Source organism: Gossypium raimondii, chromosome 13 (genome assembly GCF_025698545.1).
Source record: "Gossypium raimondii isolate GPD5lz chromosome 13, ASM2569854v1, whole genome shotgun sequence".
NCBI classification, from domain to species: Eukaryota; Viridiplantae; Streptophyta; class Magnoliopsida; order Malvales; family Malvaceae; genus Gossypium; species Gossypium raimondii.
The window spans coordinates 12,777,287-12,802,728 of NC_068577.1; the positions used below are offsets into that span (position 1 = coordinate 12,777,287).

The window sequence follows — 25,442 nt, forward strand, 5'->3', positions numbered from 1 at the left end:
CAATGTTCAGGATTCTCGAGTTTACTCCATTTTCCGATGATTTGGAGAATATGGTATAGAAGCTTAGATCATGGAACAAAAGACTAAAAAAGCAGAGGAAGTAAAAGGAGAAAGAAATATAAGTTCCATTCCAATCTATAATAATCAAACTATAAGCAAATATCTTTGCTTTACCTGGGGAGACAGGTCATTGTGATTGAATGAACATAGGATGGCCTAGGAATGGAGCTTCACACCTGTTGATATTCTAACTTCAAACATCAAACTTCAAAAGCAAGGCAATGGCTCCTTTCTTTACAAGTAATGCAACTTAGGGGGTCAAAATTTCGCTGTTTGCTCCATCATCGAAATCAAACTGAAAATTTTAAGAATACTGTAAAGATGTTAGTAAATTTATGCATCCAACATTGTCCACTTTTGATGTTAGATGTTTTGCAGTAGGTTCCATAATGAGTGACTATTGTAGGCTTTGATTTCAGAGCATGCCAATGACAAAAAAAAGTATTAATTGGCCAAGATTCCATGTCAGACCACCAAGTGCAATACAGTGAGTTATAAGGAGGAAAAGCAAAAGGAGAGAAAATTAGAACCTTTTTCCAAATGGAAGCAGAAGGATTTACCTCTAGTTTCATAGCCAAAATATCAGAGCTGAACTTGTATATTAGTTCTGTAATTGATGCATTAATGACTTAGAATCAGGGAATGATGTTGATTGCATTAAAAGCAATATATATATATATATATATGCACAGATTTCAGTTATACAGTATTCCCCACATCTGTCGGTGCAACCAAATCTACATTGCCTGAACGAACTTTGCGTCTTAATTGACTTAAGCGTAGCTGTCCTTCCTCAAGCATCATCTTGTCCACATTATCAGCATCTACTGTAATGACCATGGATATTAGTGCAAATACTGTTTAACACCTAAAAGGAAAAGTGTGAAATTCACAATAATCATCAACTAGTGGCATACAGGTGCACGATTTTGTGAAAAAGATGGCACAGTTGCTAACAAAACTAGCAATTACAAGAGGAAGCTCATTCAAGAAATATCACACATTTCCACCAAATTGTATCAATCGGTTAACATGAAATTCTAAAAGCTTGATCATAGATCTGCTTTGCCTGAACAAAAAATCTGGACACACTTTGTGAGTGCAAGGTGCTCGAAGGTCATAGGTCATTGAAGACAATTTTTCTTTATTGCTATGTGCCTATTGCTTGGCATTGTTTTGGTCTAGCTGGAAAAACAATAAATTGCTATTGCAGAAACTTAAAGCATACTCATTACAAGCAAACCTTCATTGTCCTCTCTATATCTATCCTAATATATTACCTTCATGAAATTGGCAATCCAATTGCACATGCGTAGGCTCTCCAGTTCCTTCTAGTCGTGAGCAATTGTTTTTAGACCGAGCTTGACGCCGTATCTGACTCAACCGTGTTATCCCTCCTAGCAACTTGCCATGTGAACATACTGCACTAATGTTTAGCTGAGGTACATGGTTTCCAGACCGAGCTTGACGACGAATTTGAGTCAGGCGCATTTTACTTCCCTGCAAGGTCCTATAACTATCCTCTTGGATGCTCTGTTTCATGAATGACTGGATTTTAAGACGGGCTTGACGTCTAATATGACTTAACCGCGGCACTGTCCCTTCACCATGAGGTCCATCCCTTTCGTTTCTATCATGAGAAATTGGGGGCATTTCATCAGCTTCACCCCAATTCTTATCTGAAAGAGTAAAAAAATATAAAAATCAGATAAGAATGTTACTAAAGCAATGAGATTGTTGGGAGCTGGATGAGAGTTGTACCACTATTCTTAGCCATAACATCGTCAGCGTTTTCTTGCAAATGTGGAGCCTCCATAGTAGAATCTAACACGGACCATGGATTATTAATGACATAATATGAACCATATACCTATTAAATCGAAACAAACCAAAACATTTTCCAAAGTTTTGAGGCACTAACCTTCATCATTTTGAGGATTTTCTTGTGCTGTAGGTAAGATGTACTCAGATTCAGATATTAGTTCAGCAAAGTTTGCAAGAATCAACAACTGGTTATTGCTTCCCTCAGTTAATTTTCCTTCAAACTTAAGGCTCATTTCTTCACTTATCCTTTCTTTCCGACATTCAGACACCACAATCTGCTTTTGTTGGGAAACATCACGACAATATTGCCTCTGTTTGATTGTCATTTCCAATTTTTTGCCGCAAGAAACAATGGGAAAGAAAACTATCTAGCTAGTAACTATCCATCATCATCTGTTTTCCAGGAATGGTTAAGCATAGTTAAAAGAAAAACAAAAAACAAAAGCAACTCTCACGGTAAAGCTAGCTAGCATCAATAAGGCATTTCAAAACAGTTGAAACACAGTTAGCCTTACATCAATGTTTAAGGATACGGTTAAACAAAAAATATGAATCTAAAGATGCAATAAAACACAATGCCACTTGCATTTGGAACCATTAGAAACAGGAAAGCATTTAAAATACCATTGTCAAGTTTAACATTTTCACCAGAATAGACAAGACCAAACATATTTATAATAAGGTTCATCTGAAAATAATTTTATAAAAAAACCCAAATGGGTTAAAGAAAGAAAAGACAAGTAAATGCATATAGATAAATGGGAAGAAGAGAATAAAAGAAAAAAAAGAAGGATTTCTGGGTATTACCAGAAGTACGTTTTTAAAGAATGAAGAGACAATGTGACGACGAAAAATGGAAAATATCAAAGAAAAAAAATATTGTAAGTGAACCCTAAAATTTTTGGCCAAAAACCCTAAAAAAGGAGTCTTCCTAGGAATCTAAAAACTCTTGAAACTTTGTTGTTTTTGGGCTCATAAACACTCTGAACTTGAGTGTCTAGGGGAGTCAAAGGATTCCTATTTAGCTTTGCCCATTTCAATTCAACGTCTTTGCACACAGTTTAGCGTGTGTTAAGTTGTACCAAAAGATTATACATTTTAGTTACGTGGCATCGAATTAATGGCTGTTACTTTTGGATAAGTATACATGAATGCATTTGAATATTGTTTTCATTACAAAAAAGGTGAAGCTCTTATCTTTATTTGTTTTGGCTTCCCTCCATAAACCTTTGAACCAAAAAAATAGTTTCCACTTTCATGCATTTGTTTGTTGCAATGGCAACTGTCCCATCTCCAGTAACTTCAATTTCTCCTCCAAAATCAAAATTCAATGAGAAAATCTCAAGATTTGAGACCCTGAACCCACCACAAAACCCTCTTTCTCTTCTACCCAAGTGCACCTCTTTGAAAGAACTGAAACAAATCCAAGCCTTTACAATCAAAACCCATCTCCAAAATGACCTCAATTTCCTCACCAAGTTCATCAATTTCTGCACCAAGAACCCAACTTTTACCTCCATGGAATATGCCCACAAGCTGTTTGACAATATATCCCAACCAGATGTTGTCCTTTTCAATACCATGGCTCGTGGCTATTCACGTTCCAATACCCCAATCCAAGCCATTCCCCTCTTTTCTCAGCTTCTTTCCTTTGGCTTCCTGCCTGATGACTACACTTTCCCCTCTGTTCTTAAAGCTTGTTCAAGTGCTAAAGCCTTGGAAGAAGGTAAACAAATTCATTGCCTTGTCATTAAACTTGGGCTTAATCATAATATTTACATATGCCCCAGCCTTATTAGTATGTATACTGAGTGTAATGATGTGGATTCGGCTCGCAGGGTCTTTGATAAGATGTTGGACCCTTGTGTTATTTCGTATAATGCTATTATTACTGGTTATGCTAAATGTAGCAGACCAAATGAAGCCTTGTCACTGTTTCGTGAATTGCAAGTTAAAAGTTTGAAGCCTACTGATGTTACTATGTTAAGTGTTCTGTCTTGTTGTGCTTTGTTAGGAGCGTTGGATTTGGGGAAGTGGATGCATGAATATGTTAAAAAAAATGGACTTGATAAGTATATTAAAGTAAGCACTGCACTTATCGATATGTATGCAAAGTGTGGGAGCTTGAAGGATGCAATTTGTGTTTTTGAGAACATGAGTATCAGGGATACACCAGCTTGGTCGGCAATGATTGTGGCATATGCAACTCATGGGAAGGGTTATAAAGCTATTGAAACATTTGAAGAGATGAGAAAGGCAGGGGTACAACCTGATGAGATCACCTTTTTAGGTCTCTTATATGCTTGTAGTCATAATGGACTTGTGGATGAAGGTTGGAGGTTTTTTTCTAGTATGAGTGATAAATACAGCATTATTCCGGGTATTAAGCATTATGGGTGTATGGTTGATTTACTTGGTCGAACAGGAAACTTAGATGAGGCTTATAAGTTCATTGATGAATTGCCAATCAAGCCTACCCCAATATTATGGCGAACATTATTAGCTGCTTGTAGTAGTCATGGTGATGTGGAACTTGGGAAAAGGGTAATTGAACGAATTTTTGAACTAGATGAATCTCATGGTGGAGATTATGTGATCTTATCCAACTTGTGTGCAAGAGCTGGGAGATGGGAAGATGTGGATTTCCTAAGGAAATTGATGAATGATAGAGGGGTGGTAAAAGTTCCTGGTTGTAGTTCCATAGAGGTGGACAATGTAGTGCATGAATTCTTCTCTGGGGATGGGGTGAATACTGTTTCAACATCTCTTCATAAGGCACTTGATGAGTTAATGAAGGAATTGAAGATGGTTGGTTATGTACCTGATACCTCTCTAGTTTTTCATGCAGAAATGGGAGAAGCAGAGAAAGAAATTTCACTTAGATATCATAGTGAGAAATTGGCCATTGCTTATGGGCTCCTAAACACTCCCCCTGGATCAACAATTCGCGTGGTAAAGAACCTACGAGTTTGCAGGGATTGCCATTCTGCTGCTAAACATATATCACAAATTTTTTATAGGCAGATAATACTCAGAGATGTCCAACGATTCCATCACTTCAGGAATGGAAAGTGCTCTTGTGGTGATTTCTGGTGACAGATTGTTGAACTCAATGTCCAGATTATCACTAGGGAAGCACAATTCCTTGAATCACGCTAACTACTACAGTGTTTTAACTGACTATTCATTGGTCATGATTTGTGTCTTGTAAAAAGGATGAAGAGCTGCAGGACCTCCCTGGGTTGATTTAAGTTATTTGCTGTCTATAAGCCGTTTTGTTCAGTGGAAATCCTAAGCTACGGTTATGCAGTTTTACTGAAGTCTGAGGCTATGAGTAGGTAAAAGCATTTAGTTGCAAGTTTTGATTTATAATCAACAACTTAATATTACTTCTACGCATAGTGCAAGTATTAAACCGATTATATAGCATTTTGTTTCATATTCCAAATAATTTTCCACTAACAACTTTTATAGAGGATGGCAATAGGGATCCTAGTGGTTTCACTTCTTGGGACTGCCAATGACTGCTGCATTTCAGAAGTTCTCATTGTATGCACTCCTTAATATAGTTGCTAATGTAAAGGCATACCTCTTATGTTTCATTCGTTGTAATTCCTTGATTCCATGAATAACATCATAAAGGAGTTTGTGAATTACAATGAATAATTCCATAGTTCCCTTATTATGATACATGAATGAAAGTTTTCAAGAGAGCATTTAATAAAACTGTTCTGTCTTTTATTAACTAAAGAACTGAATTTAAATAGAGAAAAGAGTCCTAAAAAATAATTCCCTTATTCTAATAAACTACTAAAAGATAAAATAAAATAATCCTAGAATATCTGAAATGATTTATTCTAAGATTTATCTTTTTATCTACCTAAATAACTTTAAAATGTATCCCAAAATATATGGGTTTCACATATTTCAACACCCTCCCTCAAGTTGGTGCATATATATCAATCGTATATATATCAATCGTGTCCAACTTGCTTACAAGAAAATTAAAGCTTGTCTTAGAGAGCCATTTGGTGAGTATGTCAGTAATATGTTATTTTGAAGGAACAAACGGCATGCACACTTGGCCTTCCTCAATTTTCTCCTTGATAAAGTGTCTATCAATCTCAACATGTTTAGTTCTGTCATGCTGGATTGGGTTGTGAGCAATACTAATGACAGCTTTGCTATCATAGTACAACTTCATTGGTGAAGTTATTGGTTTTCTTAGCTCTTCCATAATTCTTTTTAACTACATCATTTCACAAATTCTTTGAGCCATTGATCTAAACCCAGCCTCTGCACTACTTCTTGCTACAACACTTTGTTTTTTACTTCGCCAAGTCACAAGGTTTCCCCAAACAAATGTACAGTATCCTGATGTAAATCTTCTATCCGTTATTGAGCCTGCCCAGTCTACATCTGTATAAGCTTCAATTCCTCTTTGTTTGGATTTCTTGAAGAATAAGCCCTTTCTAGGTGAACTCTTCAAGTATCTTAGAATCTGAAACACTGCTTCTTCATGTTCTTCCATTGGAGAGTGCATAGATTGACTCACTAAGCTCATTGCAAAAGCTATGTTTTCCCTTGTATGTGATAAGTAAATTAACTTACCAATCTTTGGTACTGTCCTTTATCAACTAACCGACCTTCTTTATTTCCGAATTTTACATTTGGATCAATTGGTTTGTTAGTTGGGTGGCAACCACTCATCCCAGCCTCTTTTAAAAGATCAATCACATATTTTTTCTGAGAGACCACAAGACCCTTCTTTGATTGAGCAACTTCTATTCCAAGAAAGTATTTCAAAGGACCCAAGTCTTTGATCTCAAACTCCAATGCTAGATGCTCCTTGAGACGCCTTATTTCATCCACGTCATCTCTTGTAAGAATGATATCATCGACATAAACTATAATAACTACTATTCTACCTCTTTGTGAGTGTCGATAGAACATTGTGTGATCAGTTTGCCCTTGTAAGTAACCTTATTTTTTAAAAACTTGAGTGAATCGTTCAAACCAAGCTCGAGGAGACTGTTTTAGACCATACAAAGATTTCCTGAGCTTACATACTAAAGTTTCAAAATTTTCTTCAAAACCTAGAAGAGAATCCATGTAAACTTCTTCTTCAAGTTTCCCATTTAGGAAATCATTCTTCACATCTTGCTACTGTAAATACCAATCAAGATTAACAGCAATTGATAAAAGAACTCTAACAGAATTTAATTTGGCTACTAGTGTAACACCCTTAACCCTTATCTGTCGCCGGAACAGGGTTACGAAGCATTACCGGACTTTTCAGACCAAATATGAACATTTCATATCATTTAATACACATATCAAAAACCAATCACAATTCCCTTACATTGTCCCTTATATGAGCTCTCGAAGCCCAAAATATGCACTAGAAACAGGTCGGGACTAAACCGAAAACTCAGATAATTTTTCTCAAAATTTTAAAATTTTTCCTAGGTGCAGGGGACACACGTCTGTGTCTTAGGCCGAGTGGGCATTCGATGTGAGACACACAACCGTGTCTCAGCCCGTGTTCATACCCGTGTAACTCTCTAACTTGGATTACATGGCCAAGTTACATGCCCTTGTGCTAGGCTATGTATAAGGTGCATAGGCCACACGGCCAACCCACACGCCCGTGTGCTAGACCGTGTGCAAAGGCCTGGGTATTCTGTTTCTCAATTTTAAGATGTAGGGGACACACGGCCAGACCACACGCCCATTTGCTAGGTTGTGTGTCACACACGGTTGAGACACGGCTGAGACAAACGCCCGTGTCTCTGCCCAGATCACATGTCCATGTTCGATGGCTTTAAACGTAAATCTTACCAAACATACTATAACAAATCATTTATGTAAACCATTCAATATACATTTCCTGCCAATCACAATTTCAATTCATGAATTCATTTATTTCAAACCAATACCAATAATAACTTTAAGTCTTCAAACATTAATTTCATGTGTCACTTACCAACCTTTGCCAAATCTGAGAACGACTTACAGATATGAGAACATCATAATCAGAAGCCCAAAGGCTGCACAGGAGCACATAAGTGCTAAACAAAAACCCATAATGGTTGAACGGAAGCTCGTAGGAGTTGAACGAAAACCCATAAGGGTTAAACTGAAGCTCAAAAGAGCTGAACGAAAACCTATTAGGGTTGAACAGAACTCATATGAGTTAACAAAAGCTCGTGAGAGCTAAACGGAAAGTAAACACGAATGTTCGCAACAAATACTGAACCTCGATTTACTTGGGTAATTTTCCGTCAATTCATCCTTTACATTTACCCTCAATTCATCATTTGCCAGAGAACGATTGTACTCAATCTTTTATTTTCAACAATAAATATGAATAAATACATAATATCATTCATCAATTTAATAAATAAATATTAAGTTTTAACCATACGAACTTACCTGGATTTATTTGTAAGATTTGTAGTAGTTTAGAGACTATTCTGCTAATTTCTCCTTTTCACAATTATCTATGGGCTTTTGATATAAATAAAAATTATTCATTCATCAGCATATATTTCAGTATCAATTCAATTCACAATTAATACCCTCAAATTTTGAAATTACACAATTACCCCAATTTTTATAGTTTTTGCAATTTAGTCCCTCACCAATTAGTCTATCAAATGAGCTAATTTTTCTTAATTGATAATTTATCTAAATATTCTAAGCTATCATATTTCCTTTAATCAACAAAATTTTAATATCAAACCCTAATACTTAATCTTTTCACAATTTGGTCCTAAAATCAATATCTATTGAAATCACTTAATAAAATCATCATATAACAAAATTAAAGCTCTAAATCCATGTTAATTCATCACAAACATTCAGTATTCATCAATGGTAACTTTCAAAATTACCCATAAAATCAAAAACTAATGAAATAGATAGTTGGACCTAATTGTAAAAGTCTTAAAAATACAAAAAAATAAAAAAAGAGCAAGAATTGAACTCACATGATGTGAAAATATGAAAAACTAGCTTTTGAAGACCTCCTATGCCGTTTTTGGCTGAGAATTTTGAAGAAATGTCTAGATTTCTTTTGAATCTCATTTTTATCTAGTTAAATTCTATTTTTATTTCTCATTTTACCCCTTAATCACCTAATTTCATTGTTTTTTTTTTCTGCTTATGTCGTATCAGCCTTCTAATGGGTGTCTAATTGCCTTTTTGGTCCTCCATTATTTACCATTTAGGCTATTTAGTCACTATTTCTTTAATTAGCAAGTTTTTCACATTTTTCAATTTAGTCCTTTTTAAGTAATTAACTACCAAAACGTTAAAATTTTCTAACAAAAATTTAATACTACCTTAATGATACTTCGTAAATATTTATAAAAATATTTACGGCTTTATTTATAAAATTGAGGTCTCGATACCTCATTTTCTAAATTACTTAACTTAATAATTTCTTATAACACACTAATTACTATTTCAAAAATTCTCTTAAAATCACATTTGGCTCATAAGTATTGAATAATAAAATTCATGAGCTTACTTGTGGATTTGGTGGTCTCAAACCACTCTTTTCGATGCCACTGAAAATCGGGTTGTTACAACTCTCCCCCTTTAGGAAATATTGTCCTCGAAATTTGTTACCTCGGAATAGATTCGAATATTGTGATCTCATCGATTCTTCTATTTCCCAAGTAGATTCCTCCAAACCATGACGATGCCATAATACTTTAACTAACGGTACTCGTTTATTTCGTAATTCTTTAACTTCTCGAGCCAAAATCTTTACCGGTTCTTCTGAGTACGTCATATCTGGTTGAAGCTCAATTTCACTACGAGGAATTACATGGGAAGGATCAGATCTGTATCGTCTCAGCATCAATACATGAAACACGTTATGAATTTTCACAAGTTCTAGAGGCAAAGCTAATCGATAAGCCATAGGGCCGATTCTTTCAACAATCTCATACGGTCTGATAAATCTTGGACTTAGTTTCCCTTTTCTACCAAACCACAATACCTTCTTCCATGGTGAAACTTTTAGGAATACTTGATCATGCACAATGAATTCTATTTCTCTTCTTTTCAAGTCTGCATATGATTTCTGACGGTCAGAAGCAGCTTTCAAACTGTCCCGGATGATTCGAACTTTATCTTCAGTTTCTCAAATCAAGTCAACCCCTACTAGCTTGGATTCACTCAATTCAGACCAATATAATGGTGTATTACATTTCCTCCCGTAAAGAGCTTCAAATGGTGCCATTTTTATACTGGATTTATAAGTGTTGTTATATGCAAATTCAGCCAACGGTAAATACCTTTCCCAGCTACCACCAAACTCGAGTATACAATATTTCAACATATCTTCCAGAATCTGAATTACTCGTTTTGATTACCCATCAGTCTGAGGATGAAACGTTGTACTGAAATTTATCTTTGTACCCAGAGCCTCTTGTAGTTTACTCCAAAATCTCAACGTGAATCTCAGATCTCGATCAGAAATAATGGATATCGGAACCCCATGTAACCTCACAATCTCTGCTATATACAATTTCGCTAATTTCTTACGTGAAAAGTCTGTTTTAACTGGTATAAAATGTGCTGACTTAGTCAATCTGTCAACAATCACCCAGATCAAATCTTTCTTTCTCGGAGTCACAGGTAATCCCGATACAAAATCTATCGTGACATACTCCCACTTCTAGGAATCATGATAGGTTGTAACAAACCCATTGGTACCTGATGTTCTGTTGTGATTTGCTGAACACTTAGCTACAAACTCACAAATTTCCTGTTTCATACCCGGCCACCAATACATCCGTCTCAAATTATAATACATCTTTGTACTACCTGGATGAATGGAGTACATACTACTGTAAACTTCAGAAAGAATATCATTTTTCAAATTTGAATTATTCGGAACACAAATTCTATTGCGATAACGTAGCATACCACTATCATCAACGCTAAACTCTAAACTCAGATTATCCTGAACCATATGTCGTTTCAACACCAATTTCGGATCCTCGTCTTGTAATTCTCGAATTCGTTGAAGAAACATGGGTTTTGTTTTCAGCTTTGCTACAGAACCATCTTCATTATGAGTGAATGAGCGTTCAACGCTTTAAGTGCGAACAAAGACGACTTTCGACTTAATGCATCCGCAACCACATTAGCCTTTCCTTAGTGGTAGTCAATAACCAGATCATAATCTTTCAGTAACTCTAACCACCGACTCTGTCTCAAATTCAGTTATTTCTGAGTCATCAAATACTTCAAACTTTTATGATCCGTAAACACGTAACATTTCTCGCCGTATAAATAATGTCTCCAAATCTTCAAAGCAAATACAATTGCAGCCAATTCAAGATTATGTGTAAGATAATTATTCTCATGCAGTTTTAACTGTCGAGAAGCATAGGCCACTACTTTCCCTGACTGCATCAATACACAACCCAATCCATTTAAAGGCGCATCACTATAAACAACATATGATACACCCGATTCTGGCTGAGTCAAGACCGGAGCTTCTGTTAACATTTTTTTCAACTGATCAAAGCTCTACTGACACTCATCAGACCAAACAAATTCAACATTTTTCTGCAATAATCGAGTCAGCAATCATCAAAAAGTTCTTGACAAAACGTCGGTAATAACCTGCTAGGCCTAGAAAAATTTGCATTTTAGAAACACTCTTCGGATTTTTTCAATTCACCATTGTAGATACTTTGCTTGGATCCACTCAAATCCCTTCAGTTGATACAATATGACCGAGAAATCTGACCTCGTGAAGCCAGAATTCACATTTGCTAAACTTTGCGTACAACTGCTTTTCTCTCAAAGTCTGTAACATAACTCTCAAATGTTGTGCATGCTCGGATTCTGTCTTGGAATAGATCAGTATATCATCGATAAACACAACCACAAATCTATCCAAATAAGGTTGAAAAATTCGATTCATCAAATCCTTGAAAGCAGCAGGAGCATTAGTCAGACCGAATGGCATTACTAGAAACTCATAGTGACTATATCGAGTTCAGAAAGCAGTCTTTGGTACATCACACTCTTTAACTTTCAAATGATAATATCCGGATCTAAGGTCTATCTTCGAGAACACTGTATCACCTTTCAGTTGATCAAATAAGTCATCAATACGTGGCAAAGGGTATTTTTTTTTTTAATTGTGACCTTGTTCAACTGTTTGTAATCTATGCATAATCTTAAAGATCAGTCTTTCTTTTTCACAAATAAAACAAGTGCACCTCAGGGAGGCATGCTCGGCCTGGTGAACCCTTTGTCTAATAACTCTTGCAACTGTGCCTTTAATTCCTTTAATTCAGTCGGTGCCATACGGTATAGTGTTATTGATACCGGAGCCATTTCAGGAATCACATCAATTACAAATTTAACTTTACGATCAGGTGGTAAACCCGAAAATTCCTCAGGAAATACATCAACAAACTCACTAACAACCGGTAATTGTTCTAGCTTTGATTCAAAATTTTGAGTATCAAGAATGTAGGCTAAAAATGCCTCATTACCTTTTCGCATCAATCTTTGGGCTGAAAAAACTGAAATAATTCTAACAATTTCTTTCAAATTCTCAGACTCAACTGTAATTACTGCTTCTGTCTGACATTTTAAATCAATTCGTTTCTATCTACAATTTACTACAGTATCATGCTTTGATAACCAATCCATTCTCAGAATAACATCAAATTCCCGAAAGGGTAGCAACATTAAGTTAGCAGGGAATTCACAGCCTTTCACTTTCAGTGGATAATCACAACACATTAAATTAACTATCACATTTTGGCCTAATGGATTAGTGACTTGAATATCATAATCGGTAGGTTCAACAAACAATTTCTTTTCTGTTACTAATGTAGTGCAAACATAAGAATGTGTGGACCCAGGGTCGATCAATGCATATACAGTAACATAAAAAAGATAGAATGCCTAACGGATTAGAGACACGCCCGTGTCTTAGGCCGTGTGGGCATTTGATGTGAGGCACATGGTCGTGTCCCAACCCGTTTTCATACCCGTGTAACTCTCTGACTTGGGTTATACGGCCAAGTCACATGTCCGTGTGCTAGGCTCTGTGTAAGGTGTAGGGGTCACACGACCAAGCCACATGCCCGTGTGCTAGGCCATGTGCAAAAACCTAGGTATTTTGTTTCTCAATTTTAAGATGTAGGGGACACACCATTTCAAAATATTTCATTACCAAATTCAACCCCATACATGCCATATAAACCAAAGTTTACATTGCAAAAACAGCAGATTAAGTTGGATAGTGTGGCTTGATGTGTTGATTCGATCTTCTGACTCCACGTTAATCTACAATGACATTAAACAAGACAAGTAAGCTTATTAAAGCTTAGTAAGTTCGATGACTTTAAACGTAAATCTTACCAAACATACTGTAACAAATCATTTATATAAACCATTCAATATACATTTCTTGCCAATCACACTTTCAATTCATGAATCCATTTATTTCAAATCAATACCAATAATAACTTTAAGTCTTCAAACATTAATTTCATATGTCACTTACCAACCCTTACCAAATCTGAGAATGACTTACGGATATGAGTACATCGTATTTAGAAGCCAAAGGCTGCACAGGAGCACATAAGTGCCAAACAGAAACCTATAGGGGTTGAACGGAAGCTCGTAGGAGCTGAACGGAAACCCATAAGGGTTAAACTGAAGCTCAAAAGAGCTGAACGAAAACCCATTAGGGTTGAATAAAAACTCATATGAGTTAACAAAAGCTCGTGAGAACTAAACAGAAAGTAAACACGAATGTTTGAAACAAAAGCTAAACCTCGATTTACTTGGGTAATTTTCTGTCAATTCATCCTTTGCATTTACCATCAAGTCATCCTTTGCCATAGAACGATTGTACTTAATTTCGCATTCCACACGTTTTGAACAATCAATTCAATTTCATAATTTAACAATACTTTTATTTTCAACAATAAATATGAATAAATACATAATACCATTCATCAATTTAATAAATAAATATTAAAGTTTAACCATACGAACTTACATGGATTTATTTGTAAGATTTGTAGTAATTCGAGATACTATTCGCTAATTTCTCCTTTTCACAATTATCTATGGGCTTTTGATATAAATAAAAATTATTCATTCATCAGCATATATTTCAGTTTCAATTCACTTCACAATTAATACCCTCAAATTTTGAAATTACACAATTACCCTAACTTTTATAGTTTTTACAATTTAGTCCCTCACCAATTAGTCTATCAAATGAGCTAATTTTTCTTAATTGACAATTTATCTAAATATTATAAGCTATCATATTGCCTTTAATCAACAAAATTTTAATATCAAACTCTAATACTTAATCTTTTCACAATTTGGTCCTAAAATCAATATCTATTTAAATCACTTAATAAAATCATCATATAACAAAATTAAAGCTCTAAATTCATGTTAATTCATCAAAAACATTCAGTATTCATCAATGGTAACTTTCAAAATTACCCATAAAATCAAAAACTAATGAAATAGATAGTTGGACATAATTGTAAAAGTCTTAAAAATACAAAAAATTCAAGAAAAGAGCAAGAATTGAACTCACATGATGTAAAAATGTGAAAAGCCAGCTTTTGAGGATCCCCTATGGATTGTTTGGCTGAGAATTTTGAAGAAATGTCTAGATTTCTTTTGAATCTCATTTTTATCTAGTTAAATTCTATTTTTATTTCCCAATTTACCCCTTAATCACCTAATTTCATTGTTTTTTTTTCTGCTTATGCCACCTCAACCTTCTAATGGGTGTCTAATTGTCTTTTTGATCCTCCCTTATTTACCATTTAGGCTATTTAATCATTATTTCTTTAATTAGCAAGTTTTGCACATTTTTCAATTTAGTCATTTTTAAGTAATTAACTACCAAAACGTTAAAATTTTCTAACAAAAATTTAATGCTACCTTAATGACATTACATAAATATTTATAAAAATATTTACGGCTCTGTTTATAAAATCAAGGTCTCGATACCTCGTTTTCTAAATCACTTAACTTAATAATTTCTTATAACACACTAATTACTATTTCAAAAATTCTCCTAAAATCATATTTGGCTCGTAAGTACTAAATAATAAAATTCACGAGCTTACTCATCAGATTTGGTGGTCTCGAACCACTATTTTCGACTCAACTGAAAATCGGGTTGTTACAACTAGAGCAAATGTTTCAAGATAATCTATCATGTATGTTTGAGTGTACCCTTTAGTCACCAGTCGAGCTTTGTATAAAGATCCATCCGGTTTGAATTTGGTTGTGAATACCCATTTACAACCCACTATTTTTTCCTACATGTAATTAAACTGATTCCCATGTACCTGTTTCTTCAAGAGCATGCATCTCCTTTAAAATAGCCTCATTCCACTCAGGAACTTGTAAAGCATCTTTCACATTTTTAGGTATTTTCATAGTATCGAGACACGAAACAAAGACTGAGAATATTAAAGACAAGGCTTTATAGGACACAAAGTTAGACATGGGATATTTGATAACATTTCTAACACATTTTCTTTTAGCAATTAGAATATCTAAATCATAAAATTCTTTGGTTGGAATATGAGCTTTATCTGCACTTTTGACAAGATCTTGCGGGTCAGATTCTTGGGGATGAATCTGGTTGATTCCACTTTTTTGATTTCGATTTCTTCTTGAGTAAACAATTAACTCATTTGTTTGTTCTTTATTCTCATGATTAGGCTCTACACCTGCATACTCATTTTTGTTAACAACATTAACATCATTAATTTCTTTGTTAATCATAAATTCGTCTTCCTCATTATTAGAATCCCTATGTTGTATATTCCTAGTCTTTTCTTGATCAATTATAGAATCTTCCTTACTATAATTCCCTTCCTGAATATTAGAATCAAAGTAAGATTGCGTTTCAACTAATGTGACATCCATGGTAATAATAATCTTCCTATCAATTGGATCATAAAATTTGTAACCTTTTTTATTAGAAGCATAGCCAACAAAGACGCATTTTTTGCTTTAAGATCTAGTTTACCTTGGTTGTGAAGATGAACAAAAAAACTACACCCAAAAACTCAGAGAGATAAATTTGTAGTCAATTTAGAGTTAAGAAAGTTATCTTTAAAGAGACGGAAAGGAGTTCTATAGTTTAGAGTCTTACTGGGCATTCTATTAATAAGATATGTAGCTGTTAACAAGGCTTCGCCCCAAAGATAACGTGGTACCTGACTAGTGAACATCAAGGCTCTAGTTACTTCCAAATATGCTAGTTTTTTCTTTCTGCAATCCCATTTTGTTGTGGTGTATTTGTACAAGAGTTTTGGTGGACTATTCCATGTTTGGTTAAGAAAACACCTAATTGGTCACTAAAAAATTTCCCACCATTGTCACCCTGAAATACCTTTATTCTCTCACCAAATTGTGTTTTCACCATAGCATAAAAAGACTGAAACACATTTTTAACTTCAGACTTATCTTTTAATAAAACACCCAACAAATGTGAGTATGATCATCAATAAATGTGACAAACTAACGTTTTCCTAAAAAAGTTGAAACTCTCGAAGGTCCCCAAACATCACTATAAATTAGCGAAAAAGGTTTGAAAGCTTTTGAGGTGGAAAGAATGACCGATGATCTTTAGCTAATTCACAAAATTCACAATGATATGAAGGAGGACTTTTATTTTTAAATAAATTAGGTAACAAATATCTTAAATAGTAAAAATTGGGATGTCCAAGCCTATAATGCCAAATCATAACCTTATCAAAACTAGAAATATAATTTAAACATAAAGTAGTTGTTGGTTGACTTAGATGGTCGTCATCAAGAAAGTAAATTCCACTAGATTCTTTAGCACTGCCTATTATCCTCCCCGAGACCATGTCTTGAAATTTACATATAGAGGAGTCAAATATAACATGACAATTCGAGGACCGGGATAATTTACTGACCGATATGAAATTACAAGCTAGATTTGACACATGTAAAACATCATGTAAAACCAAGGAAGGCAAAATTTTAATAGTGCCTTTCTCGCCTATTGCCGAGAACGACCCATCTGCTACTTTGATCTTTTTATTTCCTGCACAAGGTGTGTAAGTTTAGAAAAGAAAATGACTATTAGTCATATGATCACTAGCTCCAGAATCAATAATCCACGTGTTTGTTTTACAAGGCTTGACACTGAAAAAAATAGAAAAATTAGTACTTGATTGGGCAAAAGCGGAAGAAGGATTATTGGATGAGTTAAGAATAAAAGAATTCATTCAAAATTGTGGTGATTGAAAAAGCTTGTGTAGATGCTCTAATTGTTCCTTAGTGAATGGAAACCATTCCAGAGAACTTTGGTCATCATAATTTTCATTAGTTATTTGGAAAGCTTTGCTATCCCCTGATTGTGAACTATGACCATTGCCACTTTTATTTTTTTTCATTCGTCGGTTTTCCATAGAGCTTCTAACACGTTTCTCGAGTGTGCTAATATTTTTTACAGAGATCGCACCAAGGTTTTTTTTCTTTTTTCACTATCATAATTATTTTTAACAATTACAAGAGCAGAATTATCATCATTAGCTTCAAATTCTAGCCTTAACATTACTTTTCTCCTTGTCTCCACTCCTCTAACCTTAGAAAAAATCTCACGAAGTCTTGGAAGCCCTTTTTTCCTAAGATCTGATATCTCACTTTATCAAATTCTTTATATAAACCAGCCAGAAATAAATAAGCTCGTTCATTCTCTTTTTTCATAGCTTTTACACCATCTCCAGGACACTCCTATTCATCATTATAACACTGATCCAGTTCTTGCCAAAGAGATATCATCTCATTATAATAAAAAGTAATCCTTTTCCCCTTGTCTAGCTTTCTAGAGTTTTATTTTTAACTCAAAGATCTATGAAACGCTTTCTAAACTTGAATAGGTGTCTTTCACGGCGTCCCAAACATCTTTAACAGTTTGGAGAAAAAGAAAAGGTTTACCTATGGATGCTTCCATGGAATTAATAAGCCATGCAATTATCATAGAATTTTTTGACCTCCACTTGCTGATATTTGGATCACCCACCTGTGGTTGCTTGACTTCCCCAGTTAAATGACCTAGCTTGCCGCTCCCATCAATTTCTAACTTTACGGACTACGACCATTCCATATAATTCTTGCCATTCAGCTTGTGAGATGTTAGTTGAAAAGAGAGGTGAGACGCCTCTGTCCCTTGAGTCATTGTACTCTCGGTAGGTGTTCAACGGTAGAACATTCTACCTCTATTTGATTGATGGATCTCTTATCTCTAGTGAAGACTGTTTTAACCATGATGTTACTAGATATTTAACCTAGCTCAGATGCCATGAAAGTTTTCAAGAGAGCATTTAATAAAATCGTTCTGTCTTTTATTAGCTGAAGAACTAAATTTAAATAGAGTAAAGAGTCCTAACCTAATTTGGAAAATAATCCTCTTATTCTAATAAACTACTAAAAGATAAGGGAAAATATATATCCCAGAAGAAATGGGTTTCACATATTTCAACAATGAATCTCAATAGTCCTTTGAATTTATTCAAACTAATAAAAAAAATGAGTGGTTTTGTATGTAAATTCGTCTGTTATGTTTAACACAAGACTATAAGCCATATCCCATAAGCACCAAACTGTCACACATCTTGCTTGGTTTTGCAGGTAAGGTAATATAAACACTTTAAGACTTGTATTTTGTCTGTCATGGAATAAATGCATTAATATTTCTTAATTGTTCCAACCATTCGGCCATTTTTTCTATTAACATAAAACACAAGAGACTTAAATTAAAATAGTAGTAATTAAAAACATACCAAACAAGGAAAAAATTATAAAAATGGAATTAATATGAACATGTAATTGAGCTGCTAGATTGCAGTTATTGGGAAAACATTAAATACATAAGCATTTTGAACTTTAGCATATCTGGCTTCGGATTCCTCGTCCACAAGCCTTCCATTTGTACTTGCGAAAACAGCTTATCAACGTAATATCATTCTCAAAACTCTTCAAACTTTAATTAGTTGAGACAAAGGGAAATCAGGCTGAGAGGAGGAAAAGGAAATGAAGTTCAAGTGTATAGCCTTGATCAATTTTTTAGTTTTACAGTGTCTGGCAATTCTTGGTGTTTCAAAGGGTTTTGATTTCTTCTACTTTGTTCAACAAGTGAGTGTTTTGTTTGTTAATAAGAGGTCATTTATTTTTCTGGTAATTCTTTTGATTTTCTTCGTCCATGTCAGATTTTAATTACCCTGTTGATGCAGTGGCCAGGATCATACTGTGATTCAGACAAGTTTAGTTGTTGCTACCCTACAACAGGGAAGCCTGCAGCTGATTTCAGCATTCATGGACTTTGGCCTAATTACAGAAATGGATCATACCCTCAAAACTGTGATCCTAACAATCCTTTTAATGAATCTGAGGTACTTAAACATGTTAGAAATCTTCATTTTCTGGTTGAACTGAGATGTAGAAGATGATGTTGAATGTTCTAGCTAGGCCTATGGTCACCACATTGTTTTTGTCAACCCCAATGACTTGTTATAACTCCAAAGAATCTAGGCCGGCTAAGTTTGTGACCAAGTCGGCAACATTTTGATTGAGTAAATTTCAAAGTGGGTTATAACATTTTTGACAAAAGTTGAAAGTTTGATTATTATGAGAATGTATTTAACATGGCCATTTTGAAAAGTTTGAAGTTTTCTCATATATTCGGAAGATAATATTTATACTTATCTAAATATGCGTTTCAATGAAAAGTTCAGAGAGTATGACTTAATTGTATCTCTTAATACCTGCTCAAGTCTCTGAACTTAACATATTATGAAACTCCAGACATCAGACCTCATCAGTAGCATGAGGAGGAATTGGCCATCACTATCTTGTCCAAGCAGCAGTGGAGAAAGCTTTTGGTCTCATGAATGGGAGAAACACGGTACCTGCTCCGAGTCCCTCCTTGATCAACACAGCTACTTCCAAACAGCTCTCACCTTAAGACAACAAACAAATATCCTCCAAAGTCTAAAAAGTGCAGGTAAATCCATGAAATTAACACCTCTCAAATTACATTCTCAAATCAGTTTCACTTGCTGCAATTTTAGTCCAACACTAGTTCATTGGAAAAGAAAATGTGGGCATTGCAGGAATCATTCCAGATGGAGGATCTTATAGCCTTGCCAACATTAAAGATGCTATAAAAAATGGAACTGGTTATACTCCATGGATCGAGTGCAATGAAGACTCATCGGGAAACAGCCAGCTTTACCAGGTGTATTTATGTGTGGACAGTTCGGGGTCAAACCTCATAGAATGCCCTATATTTCCCAAAGGAAAATGTGGTTCAGAGATTGAATTTCCTACCTTTTAGATTCTGATGATATATATATATTTCAAACTACAGCATTTTATCATCTTGTCCCTCTCATGTAAGGCCTGTGATTACATTGAGGTGGACCAACATTTTAGAGTTCAGATGACATACACATCAGTTTCAAATCTCCATAGGCCAAAAACCTTATTGAGTACTTACAGTTATGCAATTATTCAATCAAAACATCTTCTCTGATCATGGTCTAAGATCACCTTTTTAAAGCAACTAATAATTTAATTACTAGAGTTTTATGGTTAATCATGGTCTAAACTGTTTTTTTTTATCATTCTTTTTTCTAAGAATTCATGTCTAAACTATTGAAAGTTCAAACTAAAAGGCAGAAGAAGATTTAGAAACTCTACACTAATTGTACCATGCCAAAAGCTTAAAAATCTGGATCATTGAAGAAGAATCTTTATACAACTAGAATAAAAAACAAACCTTTTTGCTGGTCTCATTGGGTTAAATAAATTTAAGGGAAAATATCAAACAGAAGGTGGACAACAAGACAAGTGGCATTCAATCAACATTGAATTTGGCATCAACGTTGAAAACTACGCCTCCTAAAAATATCCTCCTTTAACTGAAAATGACTTTTACTTTACATGTCTGAAGGGATAAGCATCATTAGGAAAAGCAAAAAAAATTATTAGTATCTTGAACACAGCAATCAATATTCCAGATCCTTCCGCAACCTTCACCAATCTCAATTCTGTGGGCTCCCTAGTTCTTCACTTCCACTGAATCCCTTATTATATCCCCCAAAAAATTCATCTTTTCATTCATTGATTCATCCTAGGACTAAAAAGAAGTTTTTACCTTTGTTTCAAGTTTGAATTTTTCCTCGAAAGTCTCTCTTTTTGCCCTTGGATTCATAAGTTCCCATGGCTTCTGAAACTGAAGCACCTGAAATTTCTTCTTTGTTTGAGAGGTTGTTGAGGCACAGAGACCTCTATTTCTTTCTCCCTTTTATCTTGGGTGTCTCTAACAACAGTGTTTCCAGAGAAAACAGTGAAAACCCAGATCAAGAAACCTCACAGGAAACGACTTCCCAACGTGAAAGGATAATCCTTGTCAACCCGTTTACTCAAGGTATGGTGGTGGTTGAAGGAGATTCGAATTTGGAGGCTTTGCTACGTGGTTGGGTTAACAAGGATGGCCAGCCGCCTGCTTCAAAAGCATCTATAGAAGCCATGCCAAGTGTGAAAATTGGTGAAATTGAAGATGGGGAGTGTGTTGTTTGCTTGGAAGAGTGGAAGTCAGGTGAGGTGGTAAAGGAGATGCCTTGCAAGCACAAGTTTCATGATGAGTGCATACAGAAGTGGCTTGTAATTCATGGATCATGCCCTGTTTGCAGGTATAAGATGCCTGTTGATGAAGAAGATATGGGTAAGAAGAGAGATGAGGAGAGGAGTAGAAGGGAGATTTGGGTTAGTCTATCTTTTGATAGTACTAGGAGAACTGGGGATTCCAATCAAGTCCCTTCAACTGATAATGAAATGGAGGGGTAGAAGATTTGTGTAAGATATTTTTTTTTTTCTTGTTGCCCATCATTTCAATTTTCTTTTTCCATCTTTGTGAGAAAATATTGCACATAGAGATACTTGTCGTTTCCTAAAATCTATAATGAAAATAAATAAATTTGTTCTGTTAGTGCAAACAATCCCTTGCACATTGATTCTTAACATGAATAATTTTTGTACTTCCTCTGTTGCACAAGAATATTCCAGGAAAATTGTGATTCTCTGAAGAAAGAAGCACCCTGAAGAACATGGTACTTAATTTTACTAAGTTGAAGTATGAAATTGTTGTCAGCAATCAGCATAAAAAAACTAAATCACACAACATATGTTTGAGCCTTGCTGGCATCCGTTCCCTCCATGAACCTTATGGCATGGACTGTGCTCTCAGTAGCATTGCCTGCTTATGTTTAAAGCAATCAGATAACCTTCAATAACAGCATTTCTCAGTTGGAAGTTTTAAGTACGTACATTTCAAATTAAGCAGACAGTGGTTTGAAGGTTGTGGTGATAAGTCTAATGTCTCTGTTTGTTAGAGTATAGAGATGGTTAGTTTAGAGACTGTTAGTCTGTTATCATTCAGTTACTGAGTCTGTGTATAATTGGTTAGGAGCAGTTACTCATATTCAAGTATATAAACATCAGCACTGTATGCAGTGTATTTGATTAAGGCAGATAAAGAATACTAAGCAATTTCTCAGTAATTTCATATCTTTTAGTTTGTTCTATATTCTTGTGAATTAGTACAGTATCTTACATGGTATTAGTCGCCTAACCTCTTGTGTCTGTTTTCGCTACCGAGCCATGGCTAATTCAACCGATTCCACGTCTGTTGATCGGTCTAGTCCGTCTTTGACCAGCTCGCGTTTGATTCAGTCTTTCCCTCGTCACGACACAGTGAAATTAGATGAAGGGAGTTTTGTGCAATGGCAGCAACATGTTAGATTAATCACAGAAGGATATGAGTTGCAAGGTTTTTTAGAAGGCACGTTACCTACTCCGCCTCGATTTGTGGCGTCTTCAGATGGAGCTCTGACTTCGAACCTTGAAGCTTCTCTGTTCACTCAAAAAGATAAGTTACTCGCCTCTTGGTTACTCTCTACAATTAGTCAGTCTTTGTTATTTGTTTTACAACTGCTAAAACAGCATGTGACGTCTGGCGCACTGCAAATCGGCTTTTCGCCGCCTTCTCTGGTGCTAAGATATCGAGAATCAAACATGACCTGCTGTCAATCAAGAAAGGGGAGTTACCAGTAAGGGAGTACATCGCCAAAATCCAGAATATTTGTCCGGATCTACTATTTTCGAGGCTGAAAAGGTGGAGGTTGTTCTGGCTGGCCTTTCATCGGACTTTGACACGGTACTAACATTGGCATCGTTCTCGTTGGAGCCTCTTTCTTTCCAGAAACTTGTGGATGTTTTGATGGAATTTGAAAGTCGTCAGTTGCGGGCAATGCTTGATGCGTCGATGCATGCCCACCTGGTTGAATCTTTTTCGACTACAGCGGTAATAGAGTCTAATTTGCGTGATGTGCGTGGACGTTCCGCCTCTGGTTCCCGTGGACGTGATTTTCGTCCTCGTGTGCAATGTCAAATTCGTGGCTGGTATGGCCACCTAGCGCAGTGCTATTTTTACCAGTTTAATTGAGACTACGGCGGTCCGACTGCTCCACCTCCGGTGCGATTTGCTTCGGTACATGATGGACAATGATTGTGTACTGGGCTTGGTGGATCTGGCCAACATCTTAGTTTGGTGGGAATCGGTTTGGCACAAGTTTCGATCGGGACTTCGTGGGGAGGATGGCCTTTGCTCTCAAACTCGAATGATAAATTTTAACCGCAACTTAAGTATTCTAATCCCTTTGCATATGCTAATATGAATATTGTGGGTCTACTGGTGGCCCACATGCTTATCATAGTCCATATGGTAGACCAAATTTGGCGCATGACATGGGCCAACGCAGGTTTGGGCCTTGTAGCTCCTATGATAGGTCATCCATGGCGCAAGAGTTGGGCTAACATCCATTTGGGCCCTCTGCTGGTGTTCTTAAAACACATGTGGCAGGCCAGCATAGTAGGTGGTTCCATTTTGGTGAGCAGGTTATTGCTGGGCCGAATTCTGGGCAAAATTCACTTGGGCCTGCTATTAATTGTGTTGGTTTTGAGGGATCTCTTGGGTCTGACCAAGGTTTTGGTCGCGCAGCGTCCATGTAAAATAATAATTCTAGAGTTTCATGCCGGACTAAACCTTGAGCTTATGTAATTGATTTTGACTCCTTGTCGTGTATTGGACTGCCTGTATTCTTGATTTTCGTGCATTTGATTTTTCAGCCACCACTGAGTATGGGTCCAACTTTGATAATAATGATTCGTATGTGCCTGTGCCTATTGGAACCTCGTCCTAGTATCCAGATTTAGGGGCTACTCATCATGTTTGCCAAAATGCCTCGGGTTTAAATGAGTTCACTCTATACTCAGGTAAGAAATGGGGAATGGGGCCCCATTAAAATCTCGTCTATTGGAAATTATGTTCTGCCCAGGTAGAAAAAGCTATTACATCTCATGTCGTGTTCATCAGTTTGCTAATGACAATAATGTATTTTTTGAATTTCATCTGTCTTATTGTGTTATTAAGGATGTCCAGACATAGGAAATTTTGCAGCGGGGTCAAGCTCGTGGCGGTCTCTATCAATTTTCGACTAATCGGTCTGTTCCATCTGATACAGTACCTTCTATTCACAACATTGGGATCCAAGATTGTCCTGCAGATGATGTTTTTGCATTGTGGCATAAAAGACTTGGCCATCCTTCTGCCGCAATTGTTAAACTTGTGCTTGATAAGTGCCAAATTGTTTCTAATAAGAAATGTCTAGATAATGTTTGTATTGCCTGTCACAAAGGGAAATCACATAAATTGCCCTTTGCTCACTCTATTACTGAATATATGGAATTATTTAACTTGGTTGTTTCTGATTTGTGGGGAACGACTTCTGTTGCTTGTAGAGGTAGTTTATACTATGTTTCGTTTATTGACATGTGCAGTCAGTTTACTTGGGTTTATCTCATTAAATGTAAATCTTAGGCGCTTGAGTGTTTTCTCTAGTTTCAGAAAATGGTTCTCATTCAGTTCGAGAAGTATATTAAAAAATTTCAAAGTGACTGGGGCGGTGAGTTTTGTGCTTTTGCATCGATTTTGGCTAGTTATGGGATTCTTCATCGTCTTTTCTGTCCTCATACATCAGAATAGAATGGTGTTGCTGAGCTTAAACACAGACACATTGTGGAGACCAATCTTACGCTATTATCCCAGGCCAATCTACCTATGGATTACTAGGGTTATGCATTTTGCAATGCTGTTCATCTTATCAATCGTCTGCCTACTCTAGTACTGTAAGGTCAGTCGCCGTATCAGGTTCTTCATGGTCATAAACCTATGTATGATCTCTTAAGGGTATTTGGTTGTTGTTTTTCGTATTTGCGTCTGTTTATGCATCACAAGCTGGATTTTTGTTCACAATTATGTGTATTTTTAGGGTATAGTTCTCAACATAAGGGCTATCACTGTCTCAAACCGGATGGTAAGGTTATTGTATCTCGGCATGTTTTTGATGAGCGTTGATTCTTGT

At 35.8% G+C, this 25,442-nt stretch overlaps 4 protein-coding genes across 14 annotated transcripts; 3 read left to right on the forward strand and 1 right to left on the reverse strand.

Moving 5' to 3' along the window:
* Positions 1-182: 182 nt before the first annotated feature.
* Positions 183-23,647, reverse strand: LOC105782273 (uncharacterized). Of its 10 annotated transcripts, none has more exons than XM_052626424.1 (7): positions 22,574-23,647; positions 1,982-2,277; positions 1,822-1,884; positions 1,341-1,739; positions 778-887; positions 621-667; positions 183-355 (listed from the first exon to the last, which is right to left on the reverse strand). In XM_052626424.1, exons 2-6 carry the CDS (start codon positions 2,208-2,210, stop codon positions 662-664), a joined length of 807 nt encoding a protein of 268 aa, XP_052482384.1. In that variant the 5' UTR covers positions 2,211-2,277; positions 22,574-23,647; the 3' UTR covers positions 183-355; positions 621-661. The 10 variants fall into 10 exon arrangements, with proteins under 10 accessions (XP_052482384.1, XP_052482385.1, XP_052482378.1 ...); XM_052626425.1 differs by having other exon boundaries at positions 183-373; XM_052626418.1 differs by having other exon boundaries at positions 766-887.
* LOC105782270 (pentatricopeptide repeat-containing protein At2g02980, chloroplastic) lies at positions 3,001-5,610 on the forward strand. 2 transcript variants are annotated; one of them, XM_012606900.2, is made up of 2 exons: positions 3,001-3,610; positions 3,899-5,610. In XM_012606900.2, the coding sequence occupies exons 1-2, from the start codon at positions 3,142-3,144 to the stop codon at positions 4,978-4,980; spliced, it is 1,551 nt and encodes a 516-aa protein (XP_012462354.1). In that variant the 5' UTR covers positions 3,001-3,141; the 3' UTR covers positions 4,981-5,610. The 2 variants fall into 2 exon arrangements, with proteins under 2 accessions (XP_012462354.1, XP_012462353.1); XM_012606899.2 differs by having other exon boundaries at positions 3,001-5,610.
* On the forward strand, positions 18,901-20,427 carry LOC105782274 (extracellular ribonuclease LE). The gene is made up of 4 exons (XM_012606909.2): positions 18,901-19,092; positions 19,191-19,349; positions 19,762-19,960; positions 20,070-20,427. The coding sequence occupies exons 1-4, from the start codon at positions 18,991-18,993 to the stop codon at positions 20,291-20,293; spliced, it is 684 nt and encodes a 227-aa protein (XP_012462363.1). The 5' UTR covers positions 18,901-18,990; the 3' UTR covers positions 20,294-20,427.
* On the forward strand, positions 20,935-21,959 carry LOC105782275 (E3 ubiquitin-protein ligase MPSR1). Its single transcript, XM_012606911.2, has one exon. The coding sequence runs from the start codon at positions 21,181-21,183 to the stop codon at positions 21,805-21,807; it is 627 nt and encodes a 208-aa protein (XP_012462365.1). The 5' UTR covers positions 20,935-21,180; the 3' UTR covers positions 21,808-21,959.
* Positions 23,648-25,442: the final 1,795 nt, after the last annotated feature.

What these genes read in the sequence shown, in the direction of transcription:
- LOC105782273 (XM_052626418.1), bottom strand. Translation starts at nt 2,210, where the DNA reads ATGACAATCAAACAGAGGCAATATTGTCGTGATGTTTCCCAACAAAAG. An exon ending in TGTTATGGCTAAGAATAGTG is followed by an intron (nt 1,740 to 1,821) that starts GTACAACTCTCA and finishes TTACTCTTTCAG; the next exon opens with ATAAGAATTGGGGTGAAGCT. An exon ending in GGATTGCCAATTTCATGAAG is followed by an intron (nt 888 to 1,340) that starts GTAATATATTAG and finishes TGGTCATTACAG; the next exon opens with TAGATGCTGATAATGTGGAC.
- LOC105782270 (XM_012606899.2), top strand. Translation starts at nt 3,142, where the DNA reads ATGCATTTGTTTGTTGCAATGGCAACTGTCCCATCTCCAGTAACTTCA.
- LOC105782274 (XM_012606909.2), top strand. Translation starts at nt 18,991, where the DNA reads ATGAAGTTCAAGTGTATAGCCTTGATCAATTTTTTAGTTTTACAGTGT. An exon ending in TCTTCTACTTTGTTCAACAA is followed by an intron (nt 19,093 to 19,190) that starts GTGAGTGTTTTG and finishes CTGTTGATGCAG; the next exon opens with TGGCCAGGATCATACTGTGA. An exon ending in CCAAAGTCTAAAAAGTGCAG is followed by an intron (nt 19,961 to 20,069) that starts GTAAATCCATGA and finishes TGGGCATTGCAG; the next exon opens with GAATCATTCCAGATGGAGGA.
- LOC105782275 (XM_012606911.2), top strand. Translation starts at nt 21,181, where the DNA reads ATGGCTTCTGAAACTGAAGCACCTGAAATTTCTTCTTTGTTTGAGAGG.